At 60.5% G+C, this 14,653-nt stretch overlaps 1 protein-coding gene across 1 annotated transcript; it reads left to right on the forward strand.

The window, feature by feature from the left end:
- The first annotated feature begins 584 nt into the window (after nucleotides 1-584).
- On the forward strand, nucleotides 585-14,313 carry FBXL16 (F-box and leucine rich repeat protein 16). The gene is made up of 6 exons (XM_075105948.1): nucleotides 585-666; nucleotides 9,315-10,025; nucleotides 10,867-11,375; nucleotides 11,709-11,793; nucleotides 12,210-12,273; nucleotides 12,848-14,313. The coding sequence occupies exons 2-6, from the start codon at nucleotides 9,330-9,332 to the stop codon at nucleotides 12,994-12,996; spliced, it is 1,503 nt and encodes a 500-aa protein (XP_074962049.1). The 5' UTR covers nucleotides 585-666; nucleotides 9,315-9,329; the 3' UTR covers nucleotides 12,997-14,313.
- Nucleotides 14,314-14,653: the final 340 nt, after the last annotated feature.

Below are 14,653 nucleotides of genomic sequence, written 5' to 3' on the forward strand. Positions count from 1 at the left end.
AACCACCCCTCCACCCTTCCATCATCCTTCCATCCTTCCATCTCTCCATTTTTCCCTCTGTCCTCCCTCCCTCCTCCCTCCCTCCATCCCCCCATCCTTCCACCCCTGCTGCATTCACCCACCCACCCACCCTTCTCTCCCCGTGCCTGCACACCCAGCTGCCAGCCCAGCCCTGCCCGCACACCGCCCCCCCCCCCTCCCCGCCTCTGCCTCCGTGTCCGTGTCCCGCACCTTCACCTCGCCGCTTCCTCCCGGTGCCGGTGGCGATGCCATCCCGCCACGATCCATTATCCTTCCCGGCGACCGTGTCACTTTAACAGCCGCCGTTGCTGACACGCGTGTGCCTGTGTGCAAACGCGCGTGTGCGTGTGAGAGCGGCTCCCAGCTCCCCGGGCTGGCTGGCAGGAGGGACCCCCCTTCTCCATCCCCCCCGGATCCGGATCCGGCCCCATTCCCGCCCGCCCACCCCCCCATCCCCGCTTATTTTCCTGTTGTTTAGCGGGGCTGGGGCGGGGGCCGGGCAGGATCCGGCCCCTTTTCCAACGGGCATTTTTTTTTTTGGGGGGGTGGGGGGGTGTCCCGATTTCCTTCCCGGTGTTTGTTTTTTCTTTCCCAAGAGAGGACAGGAACGAGGCATGGCATGAGCTTCGGGAGACGGCGCTGGAGGTAAGAGCCGCTCGGGAAAAAAACCCTTTACCACACAAAGCCGGTGCCGGTGCCGGTTTTACCGGGGGCTGCAGCCACCCCCCCGCCGCATCCCGCATCATGGAGCGGCGTTATATAACGGTGGCGGAGCCTGCCCGGCCCCGGGGCTCCCGGTCCGGTGGCGCCCCCCGCTCCTTCCCTCTCCTGGTAGCTCAACCGAGGATGGTCGTCAGTGATTTCCACCCCCAACCCGGTGATGCTGCCCCCCCACATCCCGGTTTGGGGAGCGGGGGAATGCTGGGGGGTAAGATAGTACCCTCGCCTCCCCCCCCCCCCCCCCCCCCGCAAGGCCGGGCATCACCGGGTGGATAACGGTGCAGGAAGAGGGATCGGGTGGGCACTCGGGGATGCGGGGGTGTTTTGGGGTGGGTGTTTAGGCGGACATCGCCGTGGGGACAGGGTTACCCACGTGTGGGGCTGCTGACTGCCCTCTCCCCCTTCTGCTGCCAGCCCCCAAACTGGCCCTTGTCCTCCCTGGTGGCACCCTCAAGTCTGCACCCCAAGACCCCAACACCTCAGTGGGGCTCTACTCCACTGTAGGGTGACACAGGCCAGGGCAGGGTAACAGGGGCAGCCACCCCCCATCCCTGTGCCCAGGGGATGGAGGAAGGGAAAGCCCCAGCTGGGATGAGGCCAAGGGGACTGAGGCCCACAGCAGGGTCCCACAAAGCCCAGAGTGGGGCAAAGCCCCCCCTCCAGAAGCCCAGGACCGGGGGCAGGTTGTTTTAGTGGGGCAGGGGTTGGGGATGGGCAGAGGGTCCATGTGTGAGGCCAGCTGGGGCTGGGGGCTAGGTGGGGAGGCTGAGCCCCATGGGAGGGCTGGGGCAGGCTGGGGAAAACGGAGACACAGGGTTGTGGCAGCAGCCAGGCACAGACCCCCACGACCTCGCCCAGGTAGGGGTCTGGGGGTGCCATTGGGCACCAGGCTGAAGTGCTGGGGCAGCTCTGGCTCTCAGGCGTCTGCTGGCGTTGGTGGGACATGGCGGTGCCCAGGTGCTGGAGGCCGGAGTGTGGCAGTCCCTGCAGCAGGGATGATCCTGGCAGAGGTCCTGCTCCACAACCGCCCTCTGCCCAGGGTACAGCAGGGCTTGAACCCTATTTGCAGCACCCAAGGGGTCTCAGCATGCAGCAGGGTGGGAGCAGCAGGCGCAGAGCGAGCGCCATGCCATGCTGGCATCTCCCCTCTGAAAGCTGGGTGCTGATTTCACTTCGGCTACCAGGAAGAGGGAGGGAGGTGGCTTTGGAGTGGGGAGGACTCACTCAAGCATCCATTTTTAATGAGCTAGATATCTATTTTTCCCCAAGCTGGCTTCCCCAACATCGATCCCTTTGCCATCATTGGGCCTGCTCTCCTCCCCATGCCAGTGGCTCCACAGCGGCAGGGAGTGGTGGGATGAGCAACCCTGGTGCTGGGAATTTGCTGAGTCCCCAAATCCTGCTCCTAGGGTTGGACTGACCCTCGCCCACGCTGGGCGTCACATGTGGGAAGGTGGGAGGGGGGAAAGTGTCCCCCCATCCCCTCCAGTGTGGTCACCTCTGTGTTGATCATCCCATGGGGGCATGACATGCTCCAGCTAGGAGAAGGGAGGCTGGAGCAGGAGCACTTTGGGTCTGCGGGCTGGATTCTGCCTTCATGCTCCATAGGTTTAAGCTCTGCCTGACTCAGAGTCTGACAGCTCTGTGGCAAAGCCAATCGCCCTGCCTGTGCCTCAGTTTCCCCACCTCCAAGACATGGCCCATTGCTCCCCACCAGTGCCTGTGTGGATGAGCAGCACACAGACAGGAGAAAGGGGAGAGTGGCAAGTAGGAGCCGATGGCATGGGAGGGAGTGGGGTGGGGCATGCAGGTGAGCAGGGATCCTTTGGCAACATCCCAACCCCGCTAAGCCTCTACTCACCCACCATGGGGACTGCCACGTTCATCAGGTGCTCCAGGACCAGGAGTGCAGAAGAGGGGACCAGAGCTCAAGGGGAGAGCATCTGGGGATGGGGCAGGCAGAAGCCATTTCTCCAGGGTTTCTCCCTGCTGGTGGTGTGACCCATGCCCAGCTCCTGGCTGGGGGAAGTGGGCAGCCGGGGGGCTGCCCTGGGAGCAGGATCAGGCCAGTGCTTTTGCTTCCAGGAGTGCATCTTACAGCTTTTTGGAGCCTGTGTCAGCATTTAGCCCCTACAACCCCCTGCAGCAGGAAGTCCCATGGCTGAACACCACCTGCCTGCTCTGGCATCCCATTGGGCCTGGTGCCAATGGCCCCTGTGCTGGGCAGGCGTTCACCTGCCTTCCCCGACCCTAGCTCCCAACCGGACCCCTGAGCCCAGGGGCAAAAGGGCATTGATGCTGTGTGGCCATCACCATGTCTGGAGGGATGAAGGGGTTTGAGGAAGAGGCTCAAGTCCCAGTGGTACCCAGCAGTACATCAGTTGGCAGGGGGCTTGGGGGAGCCATGGGCCACGGTCCCCTAGCTCCTTTCTCCTCATGGAATCTTGCATTTTTGTTCACCCTTTCCTAGGCCCAAGAGGGGCAAAGAGAAGGGCTGTAATGTGGTGGGTGTCATTGGTTGGGTGTGCTCGGGCTGGGCTTGCAAGAAGGGGCCAGGCCAGGCAGGAGCTGGCACAAGAGGAGCTGCCTCCTCTTCTTGTCACCTCGGTCGGTGGAGAACAGGGCAAAGCTTGGCTGAAGCATGAGCATCCTCCCATGGCAGTGAGGGCTGGTACCTCTGGAAGAGGCTTGAAGAGATGGGCCCAGGGCAGCACGTTGAGGTTCAGCTCTGCCCTTGTCTGTGCATCCCGTGCTCCTTTTGTGTGGCAGGTCCCCCCCAAGGGGTCATAGGGCTACCTGGGATAGGGAGAGAGGTCAGGGCTTGATGTCTTTGGGAGATTTGGGTCTCAGCAGAAAAGACAAGTGCTGCTGCGGCAAGGGTTTGTGGCCACTGGCGGGGATCCCACTGCCTGTTGCGAGGAAGTTTTGCCTGGGGCCCGTGGGGCTGGAGCTTTATCTCCTCCCTCCAATGCTCCCATGCTGAGGGCTGGTGGGGACAGGAGCTGTGTCTCCCAGTGCCCCTGGACATTAACTGTTCTCTCAGCTAAGCAGAAGGTGGTGGGGACCTCAGCAGAACTTGGCTTTGGCACCTCATCCAGCTTTTCCCTGGCTCCCTGGGCATGGGGATGGCCCAGCCCCAACTCTTGTTCTTCAGAAAGGCTGTGGGACCTGTGAGAGAGCAGTGCTGGGGGGTCCCTATCGTGATGGCTCTGCTGCCCAGCCATGAGCTGTCTGAGGCCCAGTGATGGGTTCACCAGCCAGCCCAGTGCAGAGTGGCAGCCAGCAGGAACGGGACTCAAACCAGCTGTTTTTCCAGCCCCTCCTGAGCCTCTTTGTCCACTGCAAGGTGGAACAAGCTCTTTGGTGTCATTGGGAGCCAACAAGGGAGAAGGAATGCTGTTCTCAGTCCTCTGGTCTCTCAAGGAGCTCTCAGGGTAATCTCAGGAAAGGAGTTTTCCAGCTCCCATCACAAAAACAGCAGGTCTCTGGGGCCAGGTGAAGCAGTGGGGCCCTTCCCCACCACAAATTCCTGGCTTGTGCAGTGGTGGAATACATAGCACTGAGCTGTGCTCTGATCCTCTCTCCTAGCTGACTTGTGTGAGTGCTGAGCCCAGGAGCGCTGAGCAACGTGCACACACACACACACACACAGAGGCAGCTTCTACCCAAACACACCCACTGCCCCTCCATCTCTGGGGGAGCCAGAGGCTTCTGCAGGGCCTTCTGTGGCTCCTCTGCATTGCCAGGATGATCCAAGCCCTCTGAGGTGACCTGGCCTTGGACACCAGCGGCCATATATCCCTCTGACTGCTCATGGCATGGGCAGTGGTCTGAACTGATTGGATCAGAGCAGGAGGCACCTCACACACCAGAGCACTGCTGGAGAAGGCAACTTGTATGGTAGGATGTCTTTATGACTATGATGTGCTTTGGTTGGCAGGTTCAGCCCCCTCCAAAGCCTGTGTGGCATTGCTGCTTGTTGTGGATGTTGTGTATACCTGAGGGAGTCCCAGGGAGCCATTACCCTCAGGAGCACTGGACAAAAGCCTTGGCTGTGTGCTTTGCCTCAGCACTGTGTCTCGGATGTGTTTTCTCTGCCTGTAGAGCAACTTGATTTGCTGCATTAGTAAAAATAGAGGGGCTAATGAATTCAGCTGATGCAACCCTCTGTGCGTGTGTATGTGCATGCGCTTATCTCTGTTTGTGTGTGTATAAGTGCAGCTGAATGCCAAGGCTTGTGCAAGGTGCATCCACCAGCTCCTGGGGCTCTGATGGGGTGGTTGTGTGTGTGTCCGTGTGTGTCTGGGTGTGCATATATGTATGTGAGTGTGTTTGCATGTGTGCAGGAAGCCGTGAGCGATGGCTGCCTGCTGCCACGCAGCACTCTGTCACTGAAGCAGCGGCACTACAGAAATAATTTTGCAGCAGCCTTGGAGTCTGGCAGGGCAATAACAGAGCTTCATGGCAGGCTGGCAGGGCAGTAGGGGGGCCTGCAGGGACCTGGTGGGGAGACAGTAAGATCTCACAGGGACCCAGGGAGCAATAGTGGGTCGCCGCAGGGACCTGGCAGGGCAGCAGTGGGTGCTCGTGGGGCCCGCTGAGGCGGGGCGTCCCGCAGGGCGCGTTTGCGGGGTGCCGTTGTAGGGTGACGGGGCCCCCGGCGGCTGGGACGCTGTCCTTGGTGCTGACCGGGGCCGCTGCCCGCGGTGCTGACCGGGCCAGCCCACCAAGCCGGGCCGGGGCCCCAGTGGCCCCCACTCCTGCGCAGTCCGGGGTCTCAGTGGCCTCCGAGTTCTGGGTAACCTCCAAGCCCAGCTGGTCCAGTGTTCACCCTTGAGCCTAGCCACAGCAGGATGATGGTTTGATCCAGTATGTCTCATCTGCCACAGCCTCGGGTCTCCCAGCAAACACCAACGCAGGAGTGGTACTAACAGGGTGACTGATCATCCTGCCCATCTCTTGAGGCCCTCATTCCTCTTCACTGTCACATGGAGATGGTAAACTCACCAACAGCTTGGACAAGCTCTGACTTCCTGGCAGCTTTCACCCTATTCTTCCCAGCATCTTCATCATCTGTGTAATGTTTGTAGTGACAGACTCTTAGACCCCCTTCTTTCTTCTCTCTTCCTGCGTCAAATCCGCCCCCCACCACTGCATCATTGTTCGTTGTGGATTACAAAACCCTCATGAATGGAATGACTTCTCCGGCAGTGACGGTTTCTGTGAAATGTGCACACTGGAGTGAGTTCGGGAGACTGAAAGACTTTGCCCTTTGCTTTTGTCAGGTTTCCTCCTGCTGTGGATTGGGAGCTGGCATTCCACTGTGGGCAGACGCTTCCACCTGTGAGGTGTGGCCTATGAGAACAGAGGGGAGTTGCTATGGGGGGGTTGCGATGCTGGGCCCTTCCTGTGGGATCCCAGAACAAGGATGGTCATACCATGTGCGGAACTCTACATCTGGTGGCCTTGTGGTTGGCCCAGTCATGCAATCTGCAAACAGTGAGATAATGAGGAGAGGAGGAAAGGCCATATCTCTTATCTTCAGCTGCTTTGGGGTGACCAAAAAGCATATGGAGTTGGAACATCATATGGAATATCATATGGAACATCAGCGGGGATCTGTACTGACACCTCTAAGACAGAGAGATTTGTATTTCCCTGTCCCTCTGCTGTCTCAGTGGGTTGGAGAGGGGTGTCCGCTGGGTCTCCCCAGCACAGCTCTGATCTCCATGGGTTGTGGTACTTGCACTTTGTATATTGGAGTGATGTGACCTCAGCCCCAGGGAGCAGGAACCTGGAGGGGCTGCTGGGCTGCAGGCAGGGGGCTTTCCTGAAGCAGTGGAGGGCAGATCCCAGCACTGCCCGACAGTGCTAGAGACAGAGGAGAGGGTGGGTATTGGACCCACTCCCTCCCTAGTCTGTGCCCCCTGCCTACCCTTTCGAGGCTGGGCTCCCCCCTCAGGCACAATCCTGCTCCTTTTGGTGTGGTAGGAACCCCCAAATCCTTGCCTGTTCATTTCTCCAGAGAAATGTGGTCACGTAAACCAGCCTGTCTGCCCGGCCTCCTGATGCCACTGCCTGGAGCCTGCCTGTGCCCAGAAGGCAACTTCCCAGCTCATTCATGGTTTGGGATTTCTGTGAGCCAGACAGGCAGCCTCAGTGCCTGGGGCAGGGGGGACCTGGCTCAGCTTTCCAAGGCAGGACTGGGAAAGCTGCTGAATCCACTCAGCCTGCCCTGAGCCCAGCCTCGGGGACCAACCAAGGTCTGAGCTGGTTGTAACTGTTGCCAAAACCTCCCACCGGCTGCATTTCAGCCCAGTGACTTGTCAGCATCTGTCTCCTCCCACGACTGTCCCCTTGGGCTCCTGAGGCCTGGGCTGCCCCTCTGCCGCCACCTGCCCTCTCCCCAGGGACAGCCAGCATGCCAAACGGCTCTGGCTGTGGGCTCCATGCCTGAGCAACAAGCCTTTCCATACCGCCTAGTAATTATCTGTTTGGATTTGTGCTGTATGGCTGTGTTAGACACCCTGGTGCATGTTCTGTCTGCTTCCGTCATTGCTGCCAAGCACTGAGCCTCTGGTTTTAAGTTTCTTCCTTCTTTCCCCTCTTCTTCTCTTTTCAAGTGAATTTAACACAGAGGCCCAGCTCCTCTCTCGGGTAGCATGAGTGGAGGCAGCAGAGGCTGCAGCTGAGCAGACAGTGGCGCCAGACTGTCTGCATAGGGCCAGGCTCGTCCCCAGAGGCTGGGCTTTCACAGTGCTGCTGCTACCAGGCCGGGATGTCTGCAGGCACCTCCGTGCCTCTACTGCTCACACTGTGGGAGAGGCTTCAGCAGCTCCTTCCATGCCCAGCTGTGCCAGGAGGGTGTCCCCAGGAGATGCCTCATACCATGCATCCCATGGGGTATGCTGGCTGTGCTGCTGGCAGCTGCTTGCTATGCTGGCCTCTTCCACAGCACCTTCAGTTGGCTGCTCCCCTCCTTGGCTGTTCCAGGACGGCTGGATGAAGCTAGGGATGCTGTGAGGGTGAAAGCGATGGGCTGGGGACAGTGGGGGATCTAGGCTGCACCCCACTTGGCAGCTGACCCCCCTAGGCTTTATGGAGCATCCTCAGAGTCCACAGACCTGGGCCATATGCATCACCAGCTGGGATGCTCCTCCCTCAGTGCCCCTCCACCGGGGTCTGGCCATCACTGTCATAAATCAAGCAGCTAAAATAATTCCCTCACTTTTATCTTGGGTCTGGGAGGGAGCCGGCAATAGAGAGGGTCCTCCAGTCCCTTCAGCCACCATTGGATGGATGTGCCAGCCATCCCTTGGGTTTTGAGGACCATGTCCCTGTCCCCTGGTCTCTGAGCTGCAAGCCACTTCCCCAGTCTCCAGCTCCTTGTCATGTCCCTGGGGGCTGCCGGGAGCGCAGCACCCTCCAGCCTCAGACCTGGCTCTTTGGCAGGGTTTGGCACAGCACCAGCAAACATGGTCCAGGCAGGACAGGCAGCTCACTGGCAGGGCCTTGCACCAGGCACTGACTGGGGCAGGAGAGGGGGGCCAAGCCCCCATCAATTATTCACCTCCATATTTATAGAGGGAAATGCTTTGCATAATGGATGGCGGGGTGCAGCAGGGCTGTTGGAAAGCCAGCCTCACTGCCGCTGAAATATTTATTGGCCTGGTTTGCTGGGGTGCTGGCCGGCTGCTGTGAGGCTTAGCAAGGTTCTGCGAGGCTGCCGGCTGGCATGGGCTCACCACCGAGTGTCTGGCTGGCATGGCAAGTGCAGGCAGCTCTGCTCTGCTGCCGCTGCCTCCTCTCTCCTCCACAAAAATGATCAGAGAGTGGAACACCTCTCCTACAAGGAAAGTCTGAGAGAGTTGGGGTTGTTCAGCCTAGAGACAAGAAGGCTGCGGGGAGACCTTATTGCAGCCTTTCAGTACTTGAAGAGGGGTTGTAAGAAAGATGGGAAGGGACTTTTTAGAAAGGCCTGTAGTGATAAGACAAGGGATGATGGTTTTAAACTAAAAGAGGGGAGATTCAGACTAGAAATAAGGATGAAATTTCTTACGCTGAGGGTGGTGAGACACTGCCCATGTTGCTCAGAGAGGTGGTAGATGCCCCATCCCTGGAAACATTCAAGGTCAGACTAGACGGTGCTCTGAGCAACCTGATCTAGTTGAAGATGTTCCTGCTCATGACAGGGGGTTGGACTAGATGTCCTTTAAGGGTGCCTTCCAACACAAACCATTCTGTGATTTTACGATCCTGCTCCTGCTCCTATCAGTGTCTGCATCCCAGGCTCCAAGAGCGATATGAACATCCAGGGACAAATCCCTATCCATCCCCCATTACGGGGGATGCCAGGGCCACAGAGCCCTTTAGAGGGCCCCACTCCATGCCCTGGTCATGACCCCTCTGCAGCTGTCCCCAGCAACCCTGCACTGCCCAGTCCCCTATGCCACCCTGCTCCCTGCACAGGGACCCCTGGGGTCTCCATCCCCACCAGTGCCATGACATCCCCCAGCCCTGCCCGCTTTCCCTGCTGGACTGGCAACCCCTTAGCCCACACCTCTATGTTGCAGAGAGACCTGTGGAAGATGTCGAACCCGAGAAACGGTGACACCAAGCCCCCATGTTTGCCCCGCAATGGACTGGTGAAGATCCCCACGCAACCGAACGGCCTCGGCTCCGCCAGCATCACCAAAGGCACCCCCGCAGTGAAAAACCGCCTGTGCCAGCCTTCCTCCGTGCCTGCCATCCTCAGCCCGGCCCTAGCCCATCGCAGCGACCTGCCCATCCCCAGCCTGGCCTCCCCACTCTCCTTGGCCGCTCTGGCAGGCGTCTCCTCTCCTCCTGGCACTTCCTTGGTGGGACTGAACACGAGCGAAGGCTCAGAGCAGCCCTCACCAGAGCGGCTGCCCAGCTCGCCCTCGGAAAGGCAGTTGGTGGTAGATGAGAAGATCCTCAACCGCTTGTTCTGGTACTTTTCAGCATGTGAGAAGTGTGTGCTGGCGCAAGTATGCAAGGCGTGGCGGAGGGTGCTCTACCAACCCAAGTTCTGGGTGGGCTTGACGCCCGTCCTGCACACCAAAGAGCTCTACAACATCCTGCCTGGTGGTGAGAAGGAGTTTGTCAGCCTGCAGGGCTTCGCTGTCCGTGGCTTCGACGGCTTCTGTCTCGTGGGTGTTTCCGACCTGGACATTTGTGAGTTCATTGACAACTACCCCCTCTCCAAGAAGGGGGTCAAGTCCATGAGCCTTAAGAGGTCGACCATCACAGACGCGGGGCTGGAGGTAGGTGATCTCGGTGAGGTTGCTAGGGTGGAAGAGACATGGCAATGGTGGGTCCTTCCTGGTGGCCCTGGGGGCACATGTGTGGGCAGAGCATTCACTGGTCACAGGCAAGCAGCAGGCAGGCAGCGTGGCCATCTCATGGGTGCGGGCAGAGTCAGGATCTTCTGCCTGTGGTCTGGGCAGTGGGATGGACTGCAGCCTGCGCTGCCCTCCCAGGCAAAGGGCAAAGGTGCTGTCAGGGCGGGGTTCATCCCTGCTGCCTGCAGATGCTGCCAGGAAGTCAAAGCCAGGCGAGGTGGCCCTGGCTGTGGATGGTGGATGAAGTGGCAGGTTGTGAGCAGGGCTCCAGGGACGGGGTCTTCCCTGCTTGGCTGGCTGCTCCCCAGCAAGTGGGTCCTGCTGGGCAGGGGCACTACGGGTCAGGTGGAAATGGAGCAACTCATGGTCCTGCACAGGGCCAGGCAAGGTCCCCACTGAGGTCCCCTGCCCCGTGCCATGGCCAAACACAGCACCAGCTGCTCCATGGCCACATCCTACCCAAGCAGCGCCCAGGCTGGGAGTGGGCATTAATCCTGCCCCTGCCAACAGCACTGGGTACAGAGCAGGGACCATGGCTGGGGGTCCCTGCCTGTCCCCTCCTGTCCCCTGCCAGTGCTGTCATGGTGTAGGGCAAGGTGCTGCTCTGACACCAGGGGAGTTCCAGTGAGAAGGCTGGACCCGTGCAGGGCTGGGGAGAGCGGGAAGAGCCCTGGAGGGCTCAGAGGGAGCTAGAGCTGGGGTGCGAGGCTGTGCAGGGAGGGTGGCGGTGCCCACCATGCCCTGACCCCCTGCCCCTCGGCAGGTGATGCTGGAGCAGATGCAGGGTGTGGTGAGGCTGGAGCTGTCAGGCTGCAATGACTTCACAGAGGCCGGGCTATGGTCCAGCCTCAACGCCCGCATCACAGCACTGAGCGTCAGTGACTGCATCAACGTGGCCGACGACGCCATCGCCGCCATCTCGCAGCTCCTGCCCAACCTCACTGAGCTCAACCTGCAAGCCTACCATGTGACGGACACGGCGCTTGCCTACTTCACTGCCAAGCAAGGCTATACCACCCACACCCTCCGCCTCAACTCCTGTTGGGAGATCACCAACCATGGTGTGGTCAACATGGTCCACAGCCTGCCCAACCTGAGTGTCCTCAGCCTCTCAGGCTGCTCCAAGGTGACGGATGATGGCGTGGAGCTTGTGGCCGAGAACCTGCGGAAGCTGCGCAGCCTTGACCTCTCTTGGTGCCCTCGCATCACCGACATGGCCCTGGAGTACATCGCCTGTGACCTGCACAAGCTGGAGGAGCTGGTGCTCGACAGGTATGGGGCCATGCCAGGCGATGCTGAGCATGCTGTGCCATGCCAAGCCATGCTGAGCCATCCTGAGCTGTGCCAAGGCATGCCGTGCCATGCCATGCAGTGCCATGCCATGCTGTGCCAACGTCAAGGCATGCCAAGCCATGCCAAGGCATGCCGTGCCATGCTGAGCCATGCCACATCGTGCTGAGCCATGCCAAGCCATGTCCTGCCATGCCAAGCTGTGCCATACTGAGCAGTGCTGGAGGCAGTGGGTGCAGTGTGGGGGCCACTCTTTCGGGGGCACCCATGGGTGCCCTGCTCCTGGCTGGCCCTGACACCCCGTGTGCCTGGCAGGTGCGTGCGGATCACTGACACTGGCCTCAGCTACTTGTCCACCATGTCGTCCCTGCGGAGCCTCTACCTGCGCTGGTGCTGCCAGGTAGGTGGGGGAACACAGCCGTGCCCATCCCAGCTGGCACAGTGGGGGGGCAGGGTGGCTGGCACCTCACTTGGGATGGGCCATGAGCTCAGGGTGGGCACCCCAAGCCAGCTGGAGCCCCTGTGACTTGGTGCTGGGAAGTGGGGAAGGGATGTGATGCTCCTGTGAGCTCAGCAGGATTCAGCCTTGGCACCCTGCCCTGGTACCCTACCCCAGCACCCAGCTCCCTGTCCCAGCGTCCTGCACCCTGCTGCTGCTCCCTGCCCTGGCACCCTTCCCCAGCACCCTGTCCCTGCAACCAGCTCCCCATCCCAGCACCCTGCCCCAGCAATACTGAGCCCCTGGTACCACGGCAGCCACACCCTGCAGAGCCCCTCCTTGTCCCCCACCCATTCCCACTCCATTTTCTTTTCCAGGTACAGGATTTTGGCCTGAAGCATCTCCTGAGCATGGGCAGCCTGCGCCTCCTCTCGTTGGCCGGTGAGACCTCCCCCTCACTCCCCCGGGACTGGGGTGGCTGGGTCCCCACAGGGCTGGGGAGGACACCAGGCGGGGGGACAGGGACAGCACTGGGGACAGCCCCGGGGACATCCCCGGTGGACAGCCAGCATCCCACCTCCCCAGCACAGCATGTCTCCTGTATCTCCCTGAGCTGCCCAAGCACCCGCGCCCAGCCCAGCTCCCAGGGGACAGGTCCACAGCTGGGCTCTTGGGGTGCTGGTTTTTTTCTGTGCTGGTGTTTTGGGGTGCTGGTTTTTGGAGTGTTGGTGTTTGGGGTGCTGTTTTTTTAGGGTGCTGGGTTTTGGGGTTGGTGTTTTGGAGTGCTGGTGTGCCTGCAGTGCTGTTTTTTTGGGGATGCTTTTGTTTTTGGAATGCTGGTGTTTTGGGGTGCTGGGTTTTGGGGTTGGTGTTTTGGAGTGCTGGTGTGCTTGCAGTGCTGTTTTTTTGGGATGCTTTTTTTTGGAATGCTGGTGTTTTGGGGTGCTGTTTTTTGGTGTGCTGGTTTTTACAGTGCTGGTGTTTTGGGGTGACGGTGCACCCTGCCCGCTTGCAGGCTGCCCCTTGCTGACCACCACAGGGCTGTCGGGGCTGGTGCAGCTGCAGGAGCTGGAAGAGCTGGAGCTCACCAACTGCCCCGGGGCCACCCCAGAGCTCTTCAAGTACTTCTCCCAGCACCTCCCATGTTGCATGGTGATCGAGTAGCACCGGATCCGGCCAGCCTGCTCCCGCGCCCACCCCGCCGCTGCCCCGTCTGACATTGATCACCCCAATTCTTTCCGTCTGCTGGGGGATGTGAAAGATGCCATCAATTCCAACTGACCCTGGACACCCCCCACATCAACACTCCCAAAGGACATGGGGCTCTGGGGGGAGATAGGGGATGGTGTCACCCCTTGCCAGAGCCCCTCTGGGTACCCTGTAAATTCCCCCCACACCACTGCCATTGCCTGTCCTCCTCCTGGTGTCCTGCCAATCCCTTCCAGACAGACAAACGGACATCATGGAAACCCAAAGTGAGAAGGTGATGGCAGTGTGACCTGCCTCAGTCGCCTCCTGCCCCCACCCCAGTGCCAAGCGGGCACACAGCCCTGCTGCCAAGGATGCTCCCAGGGATGGGCTAGAGAAGAATGCTTATTTTTGGCACCCATGGGTGGTGGCAGAGGCTGGATGGGTCCTCTCGCTCCCTTGGAACAGGTCACCAAACTGTGCCCCACCGCTGTGCACCCCCCCAAGCCCCCGGCCCTGCCCTTGGGGTACCTGGCGCTTTCTCCTGGTGACAAGGATGTTTTTTGCTGCCTGCCCACCCACCCATCCTCGCATGTTCGCTTGCTTCAGTCTCGTGATATGGCAGGCTCCAGGGTACCTGGGGGGGTAGTGACAAGTGATAGCCCCCACCCGACCCCTCCATATGGCTTCACCCCGGCTGGATCCTGCCCTGGGAGCTGGGCTTTCCCGGCAAGCATCCCCCCTCATGCCGCAGACCCTGCTGCACCCCGGTTTATGTGGGGTCAGTGGGGCGATGCTGCTCCCCACGGGATGCCAATGCTGAGGATCAACCTGTCCGGCTGGGATAGGACGTCCCAGGGAACTGGGGCCAGATCCAAGCCACTGTGGGGACACTGGGGGCACAGAGCAAAGGTGGGAGGTGGCACCTCAGGACACACTGCCACCGCCACCGTTCTTCCAGCTGGAAAGCCATCGCCCCAACGCCAGCAGCAAGCAGGGGGCCGGGGGAACCCCTGGCCTTGGCTGAGCCAGGGCCAAGGCTGGCACAGTGCTGGGGTGCCCACAGGGACCTGGCACAGGAGGGGGCTCGGTGGCCGTCCCTGGGGCATCGCCTGCTGCCACACCGGCTGCCTGCTTGGCCCTGGGAGGAGCACGGGCATGGACATGGGCACGGACATGGGCACAGGCAAGGAAATGGACACGGACACGGACAAAGACACGGCCATGCTTTCGGTTTGTTTTGCCTTTGTACTGGCCGGGAAGCCTTTGTACTGGCCGGGAAGGAACTGCTGCACCACCCGCCGCCTCCGCGCCCTCCTTTGTCCAAAACGCCCCTTTCTGGCCCCAAAATGGCACAGGGACCCTTGTGGCCCTGAAGGGGGTTTGGGGTGCACCAGGAGCCAGTGGGGCCATGGGACAGGGTCGCACTGCTGGGGCATGGAGCACGCTGGCATGGCGGCAGCCAGGGTGGGTGGCTGCCTGCACCCCCAAACCTGCTGGTGTGCTGCCACAAGTTGCCCACAGGACATGGGTGCCAGGGGCTGGGGTGTCCAGGCAGGGGCTGGGGACAGGCAGGGCAGTGGCACATGAGGGTCCCCCACCCCTACCAGTGATGGCAGCAGACTCAGGGTGC

This window comes from Phalacrocorax aristotelis, chromosome 10, assembly GCF_949628215.1.
Source record: "Phalacrocorax aristotelis chromosome 10, bGulAri2.1, whole genome shotgun sequence".
In the NCBI taxonomy this organism is placed as follows: Eukaryota; Metazoa; Chordata; class Aves; order Suliformes; family Phalacrocoracidae; genus Phalacrocorax; species Phalacrocorax aristotelis.

Excerpts from the sequence above, each read along its gene's own strand:
- FBXL16 (XM_075105948.1), top strand. The coding sequence starts at position 9,330 with ATGTCGAACCCGAGAAACGGTGACACCAAGCCCCCATGTTTGCCCCGC. Across the intron at positions 11,376-11,708 it reads GAGGAGCTGGTGCTCGACAG|GTGCGTGCGGATCACTGACA; the intron begins GTATGGGGCCAT and ends TGTGCCTGGCAG. Across the intron at positions 12,274-12,847 it reads GCGCCTCCTCTCGTTGGCCG|GCTGCCCCTTGCTGACCACC; the intron begins GTGAGACCTCCC and ends GCCCGCTTGCAG.